This window comes from Rhagoletis pomonella, unplaced genomic scaffold (genome assembly GCF_013731165.1).
Source record: "Rhagoletis pomonella isolate Grant_MI unplaced genomic scaffold, Rhpom_1.0 Rhpom_scaffold_02076, whole genome shotgun sequence".
NCBI lineage: Eukaryota > Metazoa > Arthropoda > Insecta > Diptera > Tephritidae > Rhagoletis > Rhagoletis pomonella.
Window position 1 is genome coordinate 14,575 of NW_023460630.1, and position 19,610 is coordinate 34,184.

General features: G+C 38.6%; 4 protein-coding genes across 5 annotated transcripts; 2 read left to right on the forward strand and 2 right to left on the reverse strand.

The window, feature by feature from the left end:
* The first annotated feature begins 1,549 nt into the window (after positions 1-1,549).
* LOC118753057 (microfibrillar-associated protein 1-like) lies at positions 1,550-3,395 on the forward strand. Its single transcript, XM_036487907.1, has 5 exons — positions 1,550-1,716; positions 1,773-2,263; positions 2,330-2,602; positions 2,659-2,783; positions 2,843-3,395. Exons 1-5 carry the CDS (start codon positions 1,647-1,649, stop codon positions 3,276-3,278), a joined length of 1,395 nt encoding a protein of 464 aa, XP_036343800.1. The 5' UTR covers positions 1,550-1,646; the 3' UTR covers positions 3,279-3,395.
* A 25-nt stretch (positions 3,396-3,420) lies between these two features.
* On the reverse strand, positions 3,421-4,751 carry LOC118753059 (uncharacterized protein C1orf50 homolog). The gene is made up of 4 exons (XM_036487909.1): positions 4,489-4,751; positions 4,252-4,421; positions 4,028-4,189; positions 3,421-3,681 (listed from the first exon to the last, which is right to left on the reverse strand). The coding sequence occupies exons 1-4, from the start codon at positions 4,544-4,546 to the stop codon at positions 3,490-3,492; spliced, it is 582 nt and encodes a 193-aa protein (XP_036343802.1). The 5' UTR covers positions 4,547-4,751; the 3' UTR covers positions 3,421-3,489.
* Positions 4,752-5,462: 711 nt separating this feature from the next.
* On the reverse strand, positions 5,463-7,249 carry LOC118753058 (very-long-chain enoyl-CoA reductase-like). The gene is made up of 5 exons (XM_036487908.1): positions 7,128-7,249; positions 6,656-7,017; positions 6,120-6,336; positions 5,945-6,060; positions 5,463-5,890 (listed from the first exon to the last, which is right to left on the reverse strand). Exons 1-5 carry the CDS (start codon positions 7,131-7,133, stop codon positions 5,686-5,688), a joined length of 906 nt encoding a protein of 301 aa, XP_036343801.1. The 5' UTR covers positions 7,134-7,249; the 3' UTR covers positions 5,463-5,685.
* Positions 7,250-8,850: 1,601 nt separating this feature from the next.
* Positions 8,851-13,942, forward strand: LOC118753055 (erythroid differentiation-related factor 1-like). Of its 2 annotated transcripts, XM_036487906.1 has the most exons (9): positions 8,852-9,058; positions 9,119-9,324; positions 9,393-11,536; positions 11,606-11,800; positions 11,873-12,158; positions 12,215-12,398; positions 12,467-12,594; positions 12,684-12,874; positions 12,936-13,942. In XM_036487906.1, the coding sequence occupies exons 1-9, from the start codon at positions 9,038-9,040 to the stop codon at positions 13,316-13,318; spliced, it is 3,738 nt and encodes a 1,245-aa protein (XP_036343799.1). In that variant the 5' UTR covers positions 8,852-9,037; the 3' UTR covers positions 13,319-13,942. The 2 variants fall into 2 exon arrangements, with proteins under 2 accessions (XP_036343798.1, XP_036343799.1); XM_036487905.1 differs by having other exon boundaries at positions 8,851-9,324.
* The last annotated feature ends 5,668 nt before the right edge of the window (positions 13,943-19,610 follow it).

Sequence of the window (19,610 nt, forward strand, 5' to 3'; positions counted from 1 at the left end):
AATTATTTTGCAAATTTTTTACACAAAAATCATCAATGATCCTAGATGTATTAGCCCTAAAACAGCATCCTTGTAGTAGCGTTACAAATTTGTAGGTAATACTTCTTGAGAATTTTACCCCGCAAAATTGTTCAAAAATAACCTTAAATTTTAGTATACTAAAGTGCAATTTTGAAGGCGATGATGTGCATTTTTTTCATGCATTGCGGTATCGACATTTGGTCAATTTTTAAAATGTAATGAAAACGCATTTGACACCAAATGAACAGCTGTCAGATGGAGGCAGTTTTTGATGTCAGTGATTTTGACCTAATGAAAACCCGGCTTAAGTATGTTCAACCATTTTTTTAAAAGAGAAGCAATTTTAATGAGGTACAAAATTGAAACCCGATTTTTTTTCTAAAGATTCTAATTAAAGAGTTTGAAATTTTGGTGAAACATTGCAGAATTAATTTTTATAGTTTTTTGCGCACAGTTAGAAATTTGGTATTTGAATAACTCAGTGAGAGGGGAGACCAGTATGTTTGCATGTATGCACATATTTTAATAAAAAAAAAAAATACTGTAGCTAATGGTAAAGTTCTTTTACCACCTCTGCAAGATTGAAAGTCATGCCGAGTCCGCAAATGGCTCCGGAAGCATTGTCCGCAGGATACATTAGACTAGGCCCAGCATACTTTTAACTGCCATCAAATTATAACTTACGAAAGTTTTATTACATGGCAGTTGAGAGGTGCATGTGCGAAAACTTCATGAATTTAATGAAACGAAGCAAGAGTAGTATGTAAACGGCCCTTTAGTGTGTTTTCACTTCGCTCGAAAGTAGCAACGGCAGCACTGGTGCCGACTGTAGTGCAGCAAATCATCGATGTTTGAAACTATCGATTTTTCGATGTTTTTGCCACTGAAACATCGATAGAATCGATACTATCTGGTTTTCTTGGGAATTATAACTTTTTCTTTAAAATGGAAATCCTGATCAATTAAAAACATTACAATTTTAAAAAAATTACATTTATTACTTTAAAGTTACTTATCCATTAATTAATTTAAAATTAAAATATATTTATAAGGCAATAATACAATGCATTTGGCTTATGTTTAAGGTCACATTGAATATTGGAGGTTATGCATTAATTAAATGAAAAATAAAATATGATATAAAAATATTCATAAGGCAACAACAAAATTAATTTGTGTTTTATGTAACTAATGTCTTGTTCTTAATAAATAAATGAAATGTTCAAAACAATAATCTAAGATACAATTCAAAATTTTAAGTCTTCATTCTAACGGTAGCACAGAGAAGAATCCTAACTTTTCCTTGAGATGTGCGAATAACGAGCACAACAAATTTGACGGCTAATAATCTGAGTTTTTCCTGTGTAAACGAGCTTTGATTGAGATTATATTTTTATGTAAACGTACTCTAATGGTGGCATATCGCCTAAAAGCATCGATAGTAAAAAAACATTGATGTTTTCAAAAAAATATTAAAACATCGATACTATCGATAACGCTCCGATGTTTTTCCAGTTCTGGCCGACTGGAAAGATTTGCATGTAAAACAAATAAAAGTGTAGCTGCTATTGTTAAAGTTCCTGTCTCCACATACCACAATATCAATTTATAAAAAAATTAACAATATGAGCTCCGCCGCGGTATCTGCTGCTATTCAAAGCACAGCTGGAGCAGTACCCATCCGAAATGAAAAAGGTAGATTTGGTGATTAACAAACTTTATCCAGTGTAACTAAATTACTTTCTCGTCAGGTGAGATTTCTATGCAGAAAGTTAAGGTGCAGCGCTACGTGTCAGGCAAGCGTCCAGATTATGCTCTTGGAGGAACAAGTTCTGATGAATCTGACTTAGAGGACTTCATAGACCACCGCAAACGTGCTGCTCAGGCCCAACTTGAACGACGCTCACAACGAGATCATGCAACGGAAGAAATTGAAGCTAAGGCTCCATCAGGCGACGAGGCTGAAGTCGATGATCCGCGTTTGAGACGCCTACGTATACGTCCCGAAGATCAGGAGGAATTGGAAAGAGAACGGCGTGAAAGACATAGACATATTCACGAACCAGAAATAGTTGAGTCCGAATCCGAGGAAAGTGAACCAGAAGTAACCACCGGGAATGCAACAAATAAAATAACCCTAGCATCTGAATCAGATTCGGATTCTGAATTAAGTGAGGAGGAATTGGAAAATCGGCGCGTTAGGCTACGACATCGAATGCTGCAGCAGCAAAAGGAAGAAGAGGTATTATTCTTGTACTCATTTATTTATTTACGCCATTTAAAAAGACACATTCCTGCTTTATTAAAGATTTTGCAAAAAGAAGAAGAAAGGCAGTCTGAGTCCTCTGAAACTGAAAGTTCTGAATATGAAGAAGAGACAGAGAGCGAAGAAGATAACGAACCCCGCCTTAAACCTCTCTTTGTTCGTAAACGTGAACGCGCCACTATTCAGGAAAAGGAACGAGAAGCGCAAAAGCAAAAGCAGTTAGAAGTAGAAGCCAAAAGGGCAGCTAAAGACCGAAGACGTGCTACTCTACGTCTCGTAGAGGAGAGTGTTAAAAAGGATCTGGAAAAGTCCAAGGTATATTATACGTTCAATTTTTATCCGTACAATATTATTTAATATGTCTTCAACAGCCTGACACTGCTGAAGCCAGTATCGAGGATGTTTGTACAGATGATGAAAACGATGAAGTTGAATACGAAGCTTGGAAATTACGTGAATTAAAACGAGTGAAGCGTGATCGGGAAGAGCGTGAAAAGTATGCTTTGCGTCGAAAGTTTCTTATAAAACCTTTATTTATAATTATAACTTTTATAGCGCCGAACGAGACAAACAAGATATTGATCATATGCGTAACTTGACCGAAGAAGAACGTCGTCAAGAGCTGCGTAACAATCCTAAAATTATCACTAACAAAGCTGCCAAAGGAAAGTATAAGTTTTTGCAGAAATACTATCATCGTGGTGCTTTCTATTTGAACGAGGAAAGTGAGGTCCTAAAGCGTGACTTCGCGCAGGCCACACTGGAAGATCATTTCGACAAGACGATTTTGCCAAAGGTTATGCAAGTAAAGAACTTCGGCCGATGTGGTCGTACAAAGTACACACACTTGGTAGACCAAGATACAACCAAGTTCGACTCTCCTTGGTACGCTGAAACTTCGAACAACATTAAATTTCACAATGAGAAGGCTGGTGGCATGAAGCAAGTGTTTGATCGGCCCTCTTTGTCAAAACGCAAGAAGATGGATTAGAGATTTCGTACGAGGAATATTTCTGCCGGAGGTGTACAGTTTGCTATATAAGCCTTAGATCTAGAAATTACTACATAAAAATTAATAATCTTGCTGTAATTCAGAACACTTCACAAAAATTCGGATTTCTTTTATTTCCAATGATGAAAAAGATTGATCTGCATATGTACATATTAATTTGCTATTAGATTTGTAAAATTAAAATTTCGTATCATTTTTCAGTATTACCAAATTCTATTGCCATTGGTATTGGACCTACAGCTAAAGTCGTTGTCTCCAAACATTTCTCTGCCCAGTTCATTTTCTCATCGCGCTCTTTAATTTTTTCCAAAGGCGTCCATGATAAGTCAAATTCTAATCTATAACTTCCAAGATATTTCTGATTGGGTCCACCATTCCATTCCTGTGCAAGTAAGATGTATAAATAGAAAAATCGGTACTTAGACATACCTACATATATTCAGCACAATTCTTAATACTCCCGGGGAGTTTGTTCTCCGGGAATTCGTTTCTCCCTAGAGATAAATTCTCCAATAATTAACTGTCAGGGAGTAGCATTTTCCCCGAAAATTCGGAAGTAGGAAATTCGAACCTCGAAAAAGCTGTTTTACACTTTTTTGACAGCTCAACTCCGCCATTTAGTATAAAAATCCTCGAGGAATTTTTATTCATGATAATAGGTTAGGGAAAAGAGAGAAAACTCCCAGGGAGCATCTGTTCAGAATCGGCCTGTATAGCTTTTGACTTACTTCAGGTGAAAGCATACTGAAATAGCTTTGACCCGATGAACGCTGATAAAGATGATAGATATGGCCAGGCTTTTTTGTAAAATTACATGCGGCATTGTGCAACAGTTTACTCTCTTCGGATTCCTTCAGTATTTGCATTGCCTGTGCTTGCAGCATTTTAATCTACAAGATAAATTACCACTGTAAAATGTTTAATAATACTGGTATTAGATTACACATCTAACCTGATCCAGAATCACACATAGCTTCTGACATGTGCCAGATTTCAACTGCTTGTCGGCATTCTGTATTTGCGTTGCCAGCGAGATGATGTCTTCCTCCTGGTGCATTGATACACGCAACGGGTCCACGATATGGACGCCATTAGGATGAGGGTTCCGCTCAACTAACTGCGCTACGGAATTATCTTGAAATTTAGTGGATGGGTCTTATTAAATAACTTTGTCACAGAAGTTAATTACCCTTTTTTACAGCAGTTTCATATGTCAGACGCTCCATTTCTATAGCACACCTTTTCATAACAAATTCACAAAGTTCTTATTTTACTTCAGAATATTTTTGTTTTTGCGAAGTGTCAACATTATCTTTTTGTTGTACCTAAAGGTAGCATTGGTACGATAACGATGTACTTATACGAGCACATAATCTCGATAACAACAACTGGAAGCTAAATTTAAATAGCACACAAGATAATAGGGGCTGTCAAAGAATCCATCGTAGTCCGATTTTTCGTGAAATCTAGGAAAATGCGATCACTGAATCCGAATTGCTACGAACGTGTGTATTCAAAATATATGATACGTTCGTAGCTATTCGGATTCAGTGATAGCAAATTCGTTGATTTCACGAAAAACCGGACTCAGATGGATTCTGTGATAGCCCTAATGTTCTTAGATCTCGTTACAATACATGGCGAAATTATTTCACTTACACTTGCACTTTTCTGACAGCCCAACTCAGCCATTTAATAAAAAAAAATCCTCAGGGAATTTTTATTCATGATAGGAGGAAAGGGGAAAGAGAGAAACTCCCAAGGAGTTTCTGTTTAGAATCGGCCTGTGTATGTATATCGATAATTGTTTTGTACCGTACCATCGCTTCGACAAACTCAGCTGTTTTGATAAAATGACAGTTGGAAGAACCGAACAGTGGGTTGGCATGAAAAAATGTTGGGCCAAAAGCCAAACTCGTACGTACGCGTATTTGAACCCAACGTTGAATTGTTTTAAATTTGCAACTGCACCCGCTACATTTTTATGATGATCTCATTTTTGCCAGCGGATTTTCAGGGTTACTTTCACATAAATGCCTTTATTTGCAATAGCTGGAACAGTGGCGAGCACTTAAATATAAAAATTACCTATCGCAACCCATAATCAAACCCCTAGCATCAATTTAAGAATCAAACGATTATTAATAGAAAATTAGTGTGAAATATTTCCTTCACAAAGCCATTGAAATTTATTAATAGTTATCAGTTAATTCATACAAACATATATTGGGAGTATCAACACATTAATACAGCAGCTACACCAAGTTAAATCTAACACCTATGACAATTATAACTTAGTTTGTTCAAATGTTTTAAAGTATTACAAAAGCAATAAAGTTATTGCAATGGAAATGTTATTTTCTGTCAGCAAATTTTCGTTGACCATTTATAGGACAAACGGGAAAATGGCCCGACGACCCTTGGGGTAGTCTTTAAACTCTTTCTTGTAATTACGGTGTTTACCTAGAGCCCAAACAGTCATTTGATAAGCACCAGCTATAGCAAAAAGCAATGCTGGTAGACATTGGGTCATTAGAGAGAATGCCACCCATGATCCAATCTCGTACGTGTAGTTGGGGCAGGATACCAAGCTAAAAACAACAATATGTCACTAAACAAGTTTTGTAAGGCATGATTAGTTATACTTGAACAGTTTTGTGAAGGGATTTCCATCAGGTATCGGAATTCGGCGCACTTTAGTGCCAGGTGGGCGTAAGTTGCGGAGGGCAATGTGAATAGAAAAATTACCCAACTCACAAATCTGAAAAGTAACTGAATTTTAGTGACCACGCATAATGAAAGTGTTTGAAATATCTCTACCGCAAAAGCAGCCAAAAAACTCCAGACTTGAAGGCAGCAAGGACTGGTGAATAACGGATGATTAACGTGATATGAAACGTAGGCTGTGAATCCCCAGTAGTAGCTACAATTTTTGAAGAGATTGCGAATAGGCATAGTCGCATGCGAGAAACGATGCACGAATATAGTCTCCAAAATTCGTTTTAAATAATGCACGGTATAGCAGCCAGCTGCAATGCTGAAACAAATTTCCGATATATGAAAAATATTATTAACACACATATGTACATTTATATTATTCATATTATAGTATTCGAGCGTTTGCGAAATACAAAACCAGCCAATAATTAATGCGAAACTTAATGAGCGCTTGTGAAACTTTGTCTTGGCGCACAGTAGTTTCATCGACCGGCAACGAACATCGAAAACAACCCACGGCAACATATGTATAAAATAAATGAAAAGGTTAAAGTAGGTCGTCGAAATTGTTGTTGTAGTCGCTGCTTTTACTATTAAGCTTGCGGATGCGCTCAGCTAGTGAATTTTTGCAAACTTACTGTGCTGTTAAGGAAATTGGCTTATCTGCGGCTTCACCATAGATGATATCCGGACGAGCATAGAATATAAGGTATACAAAGAGAGGCCCGGCGTATTCAGCTAAAAATACAGTCTTCCAACCTATCTGTGGTCCCAAGTCTTTTATATAAATCTTATTGGATTTTCCAATGTCAAGAGACTCCAAGGTATCCGTTTCTTTAAGAGCCTTTCCACGGGGTTCTAGTCGCAAAGATTGACGTTCCGGGGCCGGTGTGCTTTTATATTGCTTATGTATGATATATCGCAAATCGCCAACGGTAGTACTAGGAGGGACGTGGCATCTTCCATATGATTTGGAGCCCGTGGCTGATAGTATTTCGACCTTTTTGTAAAATAAATATATTACATACGTAAATAGATTTTAAGCTCTGCACAAGGTTCAACAACCAATTACATAGGTGCTTGAATACTTGAACAATAAGACATACTTACATCCATTACTATGCAAATATGAATTGTACGTATTGAACACTATTTGAATAGCTTTATTTACAATCAACACCAATATGTGCGAGTTCCGCAAGACAAATGCGAGCTTTGCACAAATCGCATGAAAATTTCGAAGATCGTTCGAACTATAGGAAGACAAAACAAAACAATAATAAATTCTGATCAGCTGTTCAAACAAATTGTCGATAATTGTGAATTGTGGTCGCCCTGTGACATTACGTTCGACCCTGTACTTCCGGTAGTGCATACCGATGACTGCAATGAATCAAATCAAAATCAAATCAAAAATCAAATCATAGTTCTTTCGATTAATCGGAAGTGTTGTATACCCCCCTGAATTAATAATTAAGCTACATGACTTAATCCCTGAGGCATTGATTATCAAAGAACTTAAGTCTATGCATAGTGAAAAAAATATATTTCCCTATGAATCTATTGATGTTATAACATGTTGGCTGCGTTTCTTTATACATTCCGGATAATCCAATTTCACAGCCGGAATAAACAGAATGCGTTTGAAATATACGTCAACATATCATCAGGAACGTTCTAAAGAATAAATAAACAAAAAAGTTTATTCCAAACGTTCAGAATGAATAAAGAAATGCAGCCGTTATAAAAATTATTTAATTAGGAAATTGGTAGTTGTATAGGCTCCTATCATGAACCAACGACTCCAGATAACGGAATCAGCCATCGTTGTACATATTTGTAATCGAATTTCAGAAAAAAGTTTTCGTAGCGTTTTTGATGTTTTTCGTTTTGTTTACATCGTCTTCTATCACTTCGGGGTTGCTCTTTTTATTTTGATTGGTTTTATCGATTGTAGTTTTGATTTTTATCTATTACAAATTTATGATCTAAAATGAAGTGCTTTGTGATTGGAACAAATTTGTGCGTTTGTTTGGTCAGCCAAAAGGCCTAAATTTGTGTGAATGCTCGTGCTGATGTTATGCGATTATAAAACACTTTCAATCATGAAAACCATATATTATGAACGCTTATTGCTGGTGCAGCCGCTTAAATTCATACAGAACCAGATTAGACCCAGAGATCGCTGACACCTGCCCAGCATGCGGAACTGGTCCACACAACACCACACACTTGTTCGCATGCCCTACATATCCCACCCATCTGACACCCGAAGCGTTGTGGACTCAACCTATCGAGACTGCTCGCTTCCTGGGCCTAAGGTTGGAGGAGTCAGATGGGGAAGATGAATAAACAACCAACCAATTCGGGGACTACGTGCTGCTACAACAACAACAACAACAACGCTTATTGGTAATTGTCATCAAGTTTCATTTATTGGCCCGTAGTCATAGTCAAAATAAAGTCGACTTTAAAGTTAGTTGCAGCTTTTTTGACAGATATCCCATTGAAAATTATGTCAAAAAGCTGCAACTAACTTTAAAGTCGACTTTATTTTGACTATGACTACGGACCATTATATTTAATAATAAATACCAATATAACCGCACTCAATCACCGCCGTTTTTAATTTTCTTTGCTTGTTTTCATTCTTAGCCAGATCTCAGAAACGCTCAGAAATTTACTTTTTCATTATTTTCCGATTACGTGATGTTAGTTGGTTCATAGGCTCCTATGGCTATGTAAGTATTTACACTAAAATTTCGCTATAATGACTTATTTTATCCCCATTTGGATTACCCAAAGGACAGAAAAGACATCACTGGCGCAGTCGGCTATGTAATTCCTCCAACTCCTTTTCGTAAATATTGCGTTTTCTTTCTCATACGATTCTTCTCGAAATAAATCGAAGTTGACGATAAAATATATGCGAATTTCTGCGGTTAAAAGTTCAATATAATTCTACGAGAGGCATAATTAATTTGTATTCCATCCTGGAATGAAAATAAACAGTATTCATAATGTCCGACAACGCAGACGAGGTGAGAAATGTCGAGAAAAAGCAACAGATGCTGCCACTCCGACCATGTAATTTCTTGCAGATTGAGTTGTGCCAAAGTATTGGGCCCCACGAGCTAGTGGAAGTTAAATCGAAGGCTGTCGTGAAGTTTTCAGCGGTACAGGTACCGGTGAGCTTTAATCGACTACAATGCAACACAAATTTGAATCTGCCACCCTCAAACTGGTTGACCACGTCGAACAATAGCGGCCTACACCAAGCCCTCTACCAGTCACCAGGTTTCGCAAGGTGAGTCAATAAAATTTCTCACTCCAAATTTTATGATAAACGACATATTATGTTCTACACCCTAACAGTTTTAGCATTGCGCACATGTTTCCGGACTGTGTAGGCGAGGTAGACGTTGTAACAGATGCAGAAAATATTAAACGGCTCTTAAAGCTGCCCTATACATCTAAAAGTGCCGTCAGTATGATTGTCCACAAAGTAGGTAACACGTTGCTCCTTGACGAATTCGATATACAGAAGTATTTGTTGCGCAAAGCAGACGACGATTGGAAATGGCTGCGCACTTTTATACTGGAGCATATTCTGGCGTATGGCGAAAAAGATCATAGCTTCTGCCTCAAAGACAAGTCGCGCGAGGCACTTCAAACCAAAAATCTGCTCTCGAAATTCCTGTACTACAGCTTAAAGCAATCGGCTTCCGAAGTACCAGAGCAAGAAACGCAACGCGAGCGACCAGCTTTGCCAATTACGGGACCAGTTCTACCAGAGCCCAAAGTTGAAGAAAATGTTCCAGATCCCAAATCGAGTCACGTATTCAATCGTAATGTTCTCTGGACATTTGAAGACATACGAATGCTTATTGGCACCGATATGCCAATTTTTGGAGGACCTAACCGGCCATGCATTAGTCTTAGACTACGCGACATGGCTAAGCCTATCAATGTACTGACTGGCATAGATTACTGGCTAGATAACTTGATGTGCAATGTTCCAGAAGTTGTGATGTGCTATCACATAGATGGAATTGTACAGAAATACGAAATTATTAAAACCGAAGATCTCCCATATCTTGAGAACTCTCAGTTTTCACCTCAAGTTGTACGTAATGTGGCACAAAACATACTAGCTTTTCTGAAAGCCAATGCCACGAAAGCAGGACACACTTACTGGTTGTTCAAGGGACGCAACGATGATGTTGTCAAGTTGTATGATCTCACTACACTTTGTCAGAAAGACGCAGAAGCCAAAAGGTGTGAAGAAAAACAGGAAAATCCATTTACGGTGCCTGTGGCTATGCTCTTGTACACAGTGGCACGTAACATGAAGAACACGACAACACAGATAACACCAAAAATCGCGGGTAATATTAAGGCTTTGCTAGATAACTGCATTAAGCTGCTACCCAAAGAGAAATATCCCCAGATTGTAACATCGTCTCATTATATATTATCTGACTTGCATTTGCCAGCCGGGATCGATCCGAAGGCGCCGAAGTTTGATAATTCCGATCTGGATTCCGATACGCAATCGGTTTATGAAGAAGATGAAGATGATGACATGGGCAGTGACGATGACTGCAATTTAAATGATGTACACAATGAGTTGAGTGAAAATCCTGAACACAGTGGCAATGTGGCAGTGAAACAAATTTGTGACACTCTGAAGGAGCTAAATGTAAACGCGCAGTTAAAAAATGGAAATCGTGCCCCGCGAGCACCTTCACCGTTGCAAGCTGGAATAGAGGACCGTTGTCGTATTTCATTGGAGCATATCAGTGCTGGTATCGCTTGTCTGAAATTTTTCAACTCCAATGAAGAGAAGTTTATAAAAGAAAGTGAGGTGCGAGCCAAAGACGAAGAAAAACTACGAATACTGCATGAGGAACAGCACCCGAATATGGCAAAACCGTTTAAACCCATACCACTACCTTATGAAAGCCTTAGCAAACATACGGCGAATGGCGAGCTAGACAGTCTTAAGAATTCCGACGATGACGCTGACGATAGCCAAACACAAAGCGATGATAAAAATATGAAAAGGTCAAAAGTGAAGCGCACTAAAGCTAAGGAATTGAAAGAGTGCCAAAATGTAAAAACTGAAGCAAATCAGGGTCTGTCTACATTGGAAGATAAGCGGATCGGAACCAAATTCAATTCTCAACTTTTTGGTTCATGGAATGTTCACTTGAAGCTACTCTTGTTGGAAAAGGCTTGCCTTGCATACGCCACCTACGCAGAATACTACTACATAGAGCAAAAATACGGCAGTTGCTTGAACGCTATTTACATGGCTTCTCGCTGTCAGCAGGTTGTTTTAAAGTACATGTCGGGTCTAGTTTCTCAAAAGAGTTGTTTGCTGGGTCGTGCTGGAGACTGCTTTTTCCAAATGGCTAAAAACTGGAAGTATATCGACAGTTACCTTGAACAATTTAATGAAGAGTCTGATATCGCGCAGAATATCAATATCGAAGTCGTGAAAGACTTGAATGGAGGTAAAAACTTAATAATATTATTACGAAATCTGTGCAATATATTTCTGTATATTTGGAACTCCCGTATAGATGATCTCATTGAACTAATAACCCCACTGGCTAATATCGAACACTTGATGCAGTCCAGCTGCAAATGCTATGAAAATGCAATTGAATGCATTATTGAGGGAAGCACGTCAGATGAAGATTCCAAGAGTGAGCTGCTGCGTCGGTTGGGAAATGTGCGAAATGAATTGGGTCTAAAATACATGTACTGGGCGCAGGGTAAGAACACTTAGGTTTCAATATTTGTACTGAAAGTAAAGCTAATGTACATTTAGTTTTCTTTAAATATAGAGGAGTACTCAAAAGCTATGGAAACTAAATCAAATAATTTGACTGATGTTAGTGGTTCTACCGAAAACAGCCAGTTGAAGGAAAATCGATGCGAAGGCGACAACAAACAAGTAGAAAAGGCAGCAGAGCCAGTCTATATGAAGTTGGCAATGAAGTCCTATGATTGCTTGATACGTGGCATTTCGGCGTTCAGTGAGGTGCAGGACAATGTAAACCTGGCATTTTTATATTGCAATCTAGGCCGCTTCATGCGATTTCGAGCACATTTATATCTGCCTGAGGAAAAGTAAATCACAACATGTTTATAATTGATTATATTGACTAACAACAAGGTATCCGTAGCATTGACTTCGTGCGAAAACAGAAAATGTTCTACAACGAGGCCTTTTTGAACTACGAAAAAGCGAAGGACGTACTGGGTTCGCGAAAATCCAGCTCAGAGTTGTGGGACTTGGTAAATTGGGAACTTTCGACTGCAACCTTTACATTGGCGAAACAGTTGCAAGATTTCAGTACTGCTGATGAGGTAAACTCCGGCCGTCACACAAAATGTTAAAACTAAATTGTAATGAATTTATCATTTATTTCTGAAAGGCTACGCGAGCTGAAATTGAAAAGGAAGTTTTAGATTTGCTGCAGAAATCTTTGAAACTCTGCGATTTGGAGCACCCCGGCTCAAGACAAATTCTGTACACTTATCGCTCAGGTCTAATACATAAACGGTGAGCTTTTGAGCTTTATTGTGTTTCTTAGCTTGGCACTACGAATATAACTAAGATTAATGCTCTAATTGATTTGAATTGTTTTGCAGCATCGCATCCTTTCACTATAGTCAGTTGCGTAATAGTTGCACTGATAACTCTACAATCCCAAAAGCCACTTTGCAGCTGTGCAAGCATCACTATGAGCGTGCCGCTAGTATTTTAGAGGGCTTGCGCGAGGCCAGCGATCATTTAGTGGTGCAACTTGAACGTATCTCTTTGCAAGAGTTCTTAGCCGAAAGTATGTATCTCTATGGTATAAATGTGGGCCAGTTGTTGCTGTAACGTTTCATCCATTTCAGCTTCCAATCATATTGCTCAAAAAATAAAACATTTGCAAACTGCCCTGAGTTTATGCCTACGGTCAAAGGTGGTGTTCGAACATGCCCTTACCGCCAACACCCCCACAGAGCGCAACACAACGAATGACGAGTTCTGCAAGCACATGCTATTGTTCGAAAGCCGCTTGCAGAACACACTAAAAACTTTAATAAAAATGCTGCTCAGCGGAAAGGATCCGAAAAAATTAGTTGAACTTTACAAAAGGATGTATATGACAAGTTTAACCTGTAAACGGGCAGCAGGCGAACACGATACGTCGGTGGAAGAGCTGGCGCAGCATTTTTGCAATTTATTGCAGCAACTAAACGAGCTGGAACTATCACATAAACCTAATGCAATGTAGAAGCTATGAGCTAACTACTGTAAATTTCAGCTTGAATTTTAACAATTTATTCCCTATAAACACATTTGTTTCTTTCATATGCTTTTGTATGCGCGATTTAATTTAAGACGTTTGAATACTTATTCATGTTATAGGCTTATAGTTGATTTCCACCAAGCCTTAACTGCAGTTTATGCCGATTGGAAAACGGAGATGCCAATTCGAAGGGGGTTATTCCACACCTATTAGGTAGAAGCAAACCTATTAGGTAGAAGCAAATGAAAGGAAAAAAGCAAAACTTAAGAAAAAACTTTGCCGATCACCCCATGTTGGAATTTTTTGGAACTTCTCTGAGCTCTTAACTGCGGTTAAGTTTTTAGTGGAAATAGGCTATTAGGGTGTCTGTTGCTTGACTACATTTATGTTTAAAAACCGCTGCGTTAAAAACCCTGGAGGTAGTTTAAATTTAAGTGCTCAGACCACTTGCAACCTTTAGCAGTAAGTTAATTTATGAACATTCTTAAATTATTTATTATTTGTGAGTTGAACTGAGTACATTGTACGTATATTTTTATATTACAAAAATGCCTTTCAGCAAAACGGCTAAAAATCTAATAAAAGTACACCATTTTTGATTTCTGTTCAGTTTTGGCTTTCTTCTACCCAGTGTTGGTGGGTGGGTTGATGGGGTGTAACTTTAAAAATACTTAGCATTAAGAATGTCTCGTTTTAATATCACAACTCTGAGATGAACCCTAATTCCAAGAAAAATTTCAAATATGTGTGGATATTTAGGACCCATCCCCTTGAAATTAAGAACTTCAGCAAGATCGACCCGGACACCCCGGCCAAAACAGTTTTTTCATCAGCGGAGCATAAACTTTCGGAAAGTCTGCCTTGAACTCTCCTCGTGGGGTGGTGTAACCTTCGCAGCTGCTTAGGCCCGAGAAAACCACGCGACGACTCTACTGTCCACGTCGCTCCTTGTTGCTCTCGGCCACAAAACGTACCGCAGTACCATCTTCGCAACAACAACAGTCTCCACGTGCACCGGCGGTCCGAACAAGAAGCTCTATAGTCATCATGTATATCAACTTGAATGGCCTCAAAGGCGAAATCCCAGACGGCATAACATCAAAATCACTGACGTTCAGCAGAATCTTTCGTACCAGAGACGGATATAACTTAACCGCAAGGACTGCACACGTGGCGAAGGAGGAGGTATCACTTTTATCATCTATCTTACAGTTCAATATAGAAGCGTCACTCCTGAAATTGACAACGGCTATAGCCTCGGGAACAACCAGCGAATGTAGTGTTGTCAGAGCAAATTGATGACTCCTCCTTCTAATGCATGAACGACGATGTCCCAACGAGACTCACATACATGCGAATCCGACCCAGCCAATTCCGACTATCCCTGCATCATGAATCTAAAAGCTGAGATAAAGCGCCTCGTCAACAACCATAAACCAATCAGAATAAATGGTTGGAGGACCTCAAATCCTGCAATCTTCAAGGGGCTTCAGTGAGCTGTGGACAACGGTGAAGTGCCACTCGAGCCCGTCGAAGTACGATGATTCTGCGGTCATCATATTCAGCTAAGAAATACAGACCGATTTCAGGAATTGCGCTCGAGAATTCGGTCGACTATTTATTGCGCACCCTCTGTGGGGTAAACTCTATGCAGCGTACACACAACATCGCGGAGATCTGGGAAAACGCAATCGCCCTCAAAAAGCCTAGGAATAGTTGAATCCTAATAAAACCCTCGAGGCACTACTCCCGCAAATTACTCAACCCCTGCACCTTGCTTCACACCAGTACGGATTCAGGAAGCTGAATAACACCACTTCTGCGCTTAACACAATGGTTTGTACCAAAAGCGCCCCTGAATCTGAAGTGGCACTTGACCTGTCAAAGGCTTTTGACACGGTTAATTACGCAATGCGTGTTGAAGATATTTTCTCGTCTTCTCTCCCTCTACAGACCAAAAGTTGGATCGTCAGTTGCTTCTGCAACAAACAAAACATCTTGGCCGCGTAGGATTAAACAAGGTGTACCGCAAGGCGAAGTACCATCACCAGTTCTGTTTAATCTGTACCTGACGAAACTCACCCACCGTCTAAAAATCTCAACTGCTTAGTCTAGACCTACTTTTCACCACCCGAACAAAATAATTAAATGTGCTCTTTAGGGAGTCAAGATCCCGACATTCTATCACTCAAAGATATTTGGCGTTACATTCGACAGCCTCCTGTCCTTCTCGGCCCTAACACCCACGGTTTTTGAAAAAGGTACAGGGCAGAAACAAGTTCCTTAAGTCGCCCACCGGCAGCAATTGATGAAGAGATAAAGAAACTCTGCCCGCAACATATAAACCAATTGGCCGGTCCGTTGCTAATTATACCGCCCCTGCTTGGACAGTCGGCACAAGTGACACGCAGTGGAAAAACCAGACGTTCCAAAGCACCTTTCTCCGAATCCCTACAGAGTGTCTCCTTATATCTCTTGGCCTACATGACGAGGCAGCAATGATCCGGGTAAAGGAACGCTGCTGTCAAAACAGTTCTTGGTAGGCTGTCACAGAACAACTCACCCTAACTATAGTTTGACACAGAGAACTGTACCGCCACGGCACGTAAGGAGACACCTCAATCAGCTATGTAGAAGCAGACATCGACCAACAACTTCGAACACCGGTGAGCCATACCTGGAACCCCTCGGTGGCCGGCAGCCACCCATCGATATGAGCAAATTTGAACTTCCGAGCTAGACTTGAAACACACTGGCGAAATTCAGATCTGGCTGGTGCAGCCTGACTAAGATCGTACAGAGCCACATTCGATCTGAAAATCGCAGACACCTGCTCAGAATGCGGAAACCCCACATACCATACATATCTGACATCCGAAGCGCTGAGTCTAAACTTCTGTCACATCTTTTACAGATGGCATTACACTCGATGATAATATGTATCCCCAGTTTATACAGATGCTAAAAAATGTTTCTTTGTTTTTACCCAAAATGCCGCCGGTGGACAATTTGCAGAATTTTTTCTGTGTCTTTACGACAATTACGGTGGAGCGTGCAGACACAGAGGCAAAGCTGCTAAAGGCTAAACTACTAACGTGGATGCCTAAATTTTTAAACTTTTTCCTTTCGTCCAGATGATGAAAAGGTTGACGTTAATATTGTGGGGAGGGGGTACACAAAGGAGCGAGAATGATCGAAAACGCAGGTCATCAATGCCATTTCAGTTTCGGCTGAAGAGAGAATTCCTCAATGCCTTTTTGTAGTGTAACGCTTTTTTCCTCAGACTTCCCCGCCGTTCCGGAATCGCATTCGACTTTTCAACCATAATTGCTGCAAAATGGTAAAGGGCAATTCTAAAGGAACACCCAGCACATAGGCCAGTAATTAACTCAAAGGTCTCCAAAGCGGTACGAAACCGGTAATAGTTTACTTATCGGAGACAAGGCTCTCGTACAACATTCTATTCGCTATAATCAGGTGAGAGACCTCATTACTAGATTGCGCCTTGTCTCTGCTATTCTTTAATATTATTTATTTTGAATTGGGGAATTCATACTTTTATAAAGATAAGATATTCTACAAGCAAAGCCACCTTATCGCAACGTTTTTGGGCCTCGAATAATGCGGGGTGTCCCGAAAGCCTCGGCATTTAATTCCTACAGGAAACATCCTTCAGACTAGACCACAAGTAATTTTTAAGCAAAAAGCCGACTTCAAATATAATATACAATTTTAGGAGTGCCATTAATCTTTTCATGATCCAATAATCGGATCTAAACCAATAATTTCATCATCAGATAGTTGACATAGGACATCGTACCCTTAACTGCAAAAAACTGTTTTATATGGAGAAAATGAGCGGCACCTTCAACAAAAAATTGTTTTCCAAAAATCAATGGTAAGTCCCAGCTAAGTACCTCAGACTTGCACTTTATTATACTACAAGTAATGTTCGGAAGTCGGTTTTGTTTTTTGCTTAAAAACTACTTGTAGTATAATAAAGTGCAAGTCTGGGGACTTACCATTGATTTTTGGATTTTTTTTTTGTTGAAGGTGTCGCTCAGTTTCTCCATATAAAATAATTTTTTTCAGTTAAGGGTACGATTTACGCACCGTTCCTGTGTCAACTATCTGACGATGAAATTATTGATTGCGTCAAGGACCAGACGTATTATGGTTTACGTAAACCTTCTGGTGCAATTTTATTAACGTTTGAATAGTATAATCTTCCTGATCGAATTGAAGTCGCCCAAGGAGAACCCTTGCAATTCGTCCGTATTTCCCTAATCCATTGAGATGCAAATTGTGCCAAATTCTTTGCCACACTTCTAAGCACTGTAGAAATTCTCCAGCTTGTGTAATGTTTAATCTTTCCCCCAATTACTTATTTATCACCTGCTGATTGCACCCGAGTTTTGTGTGCTAATTGCGCTGGTAATCATCCTTCGTCCTCCAATCTTTGTCCCAAGTTTTTGCAATCTAAGAAAATTCTTAAAATTAAAACTATTAATAAATGCAGTATGCGGGAAGCTATTACCAATTATAAAAATGAGCTCCCCGTTGCTTCTAATCTAAATTCATTTGCTTATATATATGTAACTACTGATAATTCATCTAAAACTTCACAAAATGTTTTTTCATTAGTTATTAATTCACCTATACCTAAAATTATTACGGGTAAAAGTTCATCTTTTGAAACTACTCCGCCTGTTTCTAGAAATATTACAATCGCTGAATCCCTTCCATCAAAAAAAAATAGTAATAATAATAAATAATCTTCAAATGGAATTCAGTGTAATCTTCCTTCTTCTTTTGACTCTTCCCTTTATCAAATGTGACTAAAGGGATCGAAAAAAATTGTTTGTTCTCAACTTTTGATTGCACTTCAAAAATTGCACAATTTATGGTTCAATTAACCGGGGAATCAATTAACCGATACACGTTTAATTGAACAGTTTGTTCAATTACAGAAACTCCGCTAAATTGGACAACCTAATCAATAAAAAGAAAAGGCATGTGTGCAATTTAAATTTAATGATATTTACATATATAGTTTAAATTTTAAACGAAAAAATATAAGGAAAAAAAAACAATTTTTATTTATTATTGTTCATACGTAAGTCATTACACTTGTCACACATTTTGAGACAATTGTTATTAAAAAATAAAATATTTTTAACCACTTACACGGGGAAACCAACTAACCGGGTTCAATTTTGCGGGAAAATTTACATAGAATTTTTATGCAATATTTTTTTTTTTACCGATAAGGTAATTCAAATCAATACTGTACTGTGAATACTGTATTATTTTTTATTTTCTTTGGTTTTTTTAATGGGCCTCATGCATAAAAAGTGAGCTTTAAGCTCAGACTCAATTTTTTGCATTGATGAAGTGAGCTCAAGCTCAAGAAATTGTACAGAAACTCGAGTCGGAGCTTAAACTCACTTTTTATGCATGAGGCCCAATATGTTGACCTTTCTGCAGTGGAATATGAATGGCTGTTTGTATAATTATGTCGATTTAGAGTGGCTTATTAAAACTCATAATCCTTCAGTTATTTTACTAAATGAAAGTTACCTTGCTTATAATGTGACAGCCTTTGTTCTCTTAGCATATATTGCTCATTTCTTCAATCTTCTTCAGAATGTTACAAGCATACAGGCTATTGCTATCCTTGGCAAGAAAAACCTTCCTCACATTATCCTTCCTCAACCTCAAACGAGTATATCTTCCCTAGCTATTGAAATTCAAACTCCTAACACAATTTCTGTTATCTGTGGGTATTCCCCTCCAAACCAAAACATTTTTAGTGCAACTGATTTTAGCTTTATAAATGAAAGGTTGGGCCACGTATTTTTATTTTCTTTAACCATTCCTCTATAATCGTAAAATTAAAAGAGGATTCATTTATTAATGACTTATAGTACACCTTGCTCAGTGTTTAAAGCCCGCTTCGTGGAAATAGCTTACATTTTTAAACTGTCTGGCTGCCAGTTTCGATATACAGATGGTTCAAAAAATGTTCATACAAGCTATGTTGCAGTTAAAGAAAATGGCGTTCACGTATCTTCCTTTTCCTTCCGCTACTCGAATATTTAATGTTATTTGTGGTACAAGGAACTTTCTCATACCTTCTCCGAATAAACTTAAGATGATGTGGGTGCCTTGCCAACCAGGCAGTAGTGGAAATTGGTACATTCGTCTACGCATTGGTCATACTATCATAACTATTAAATGGTGGTCGCCAAAGCCGGCGCCCTTTCTGTGAATCTGA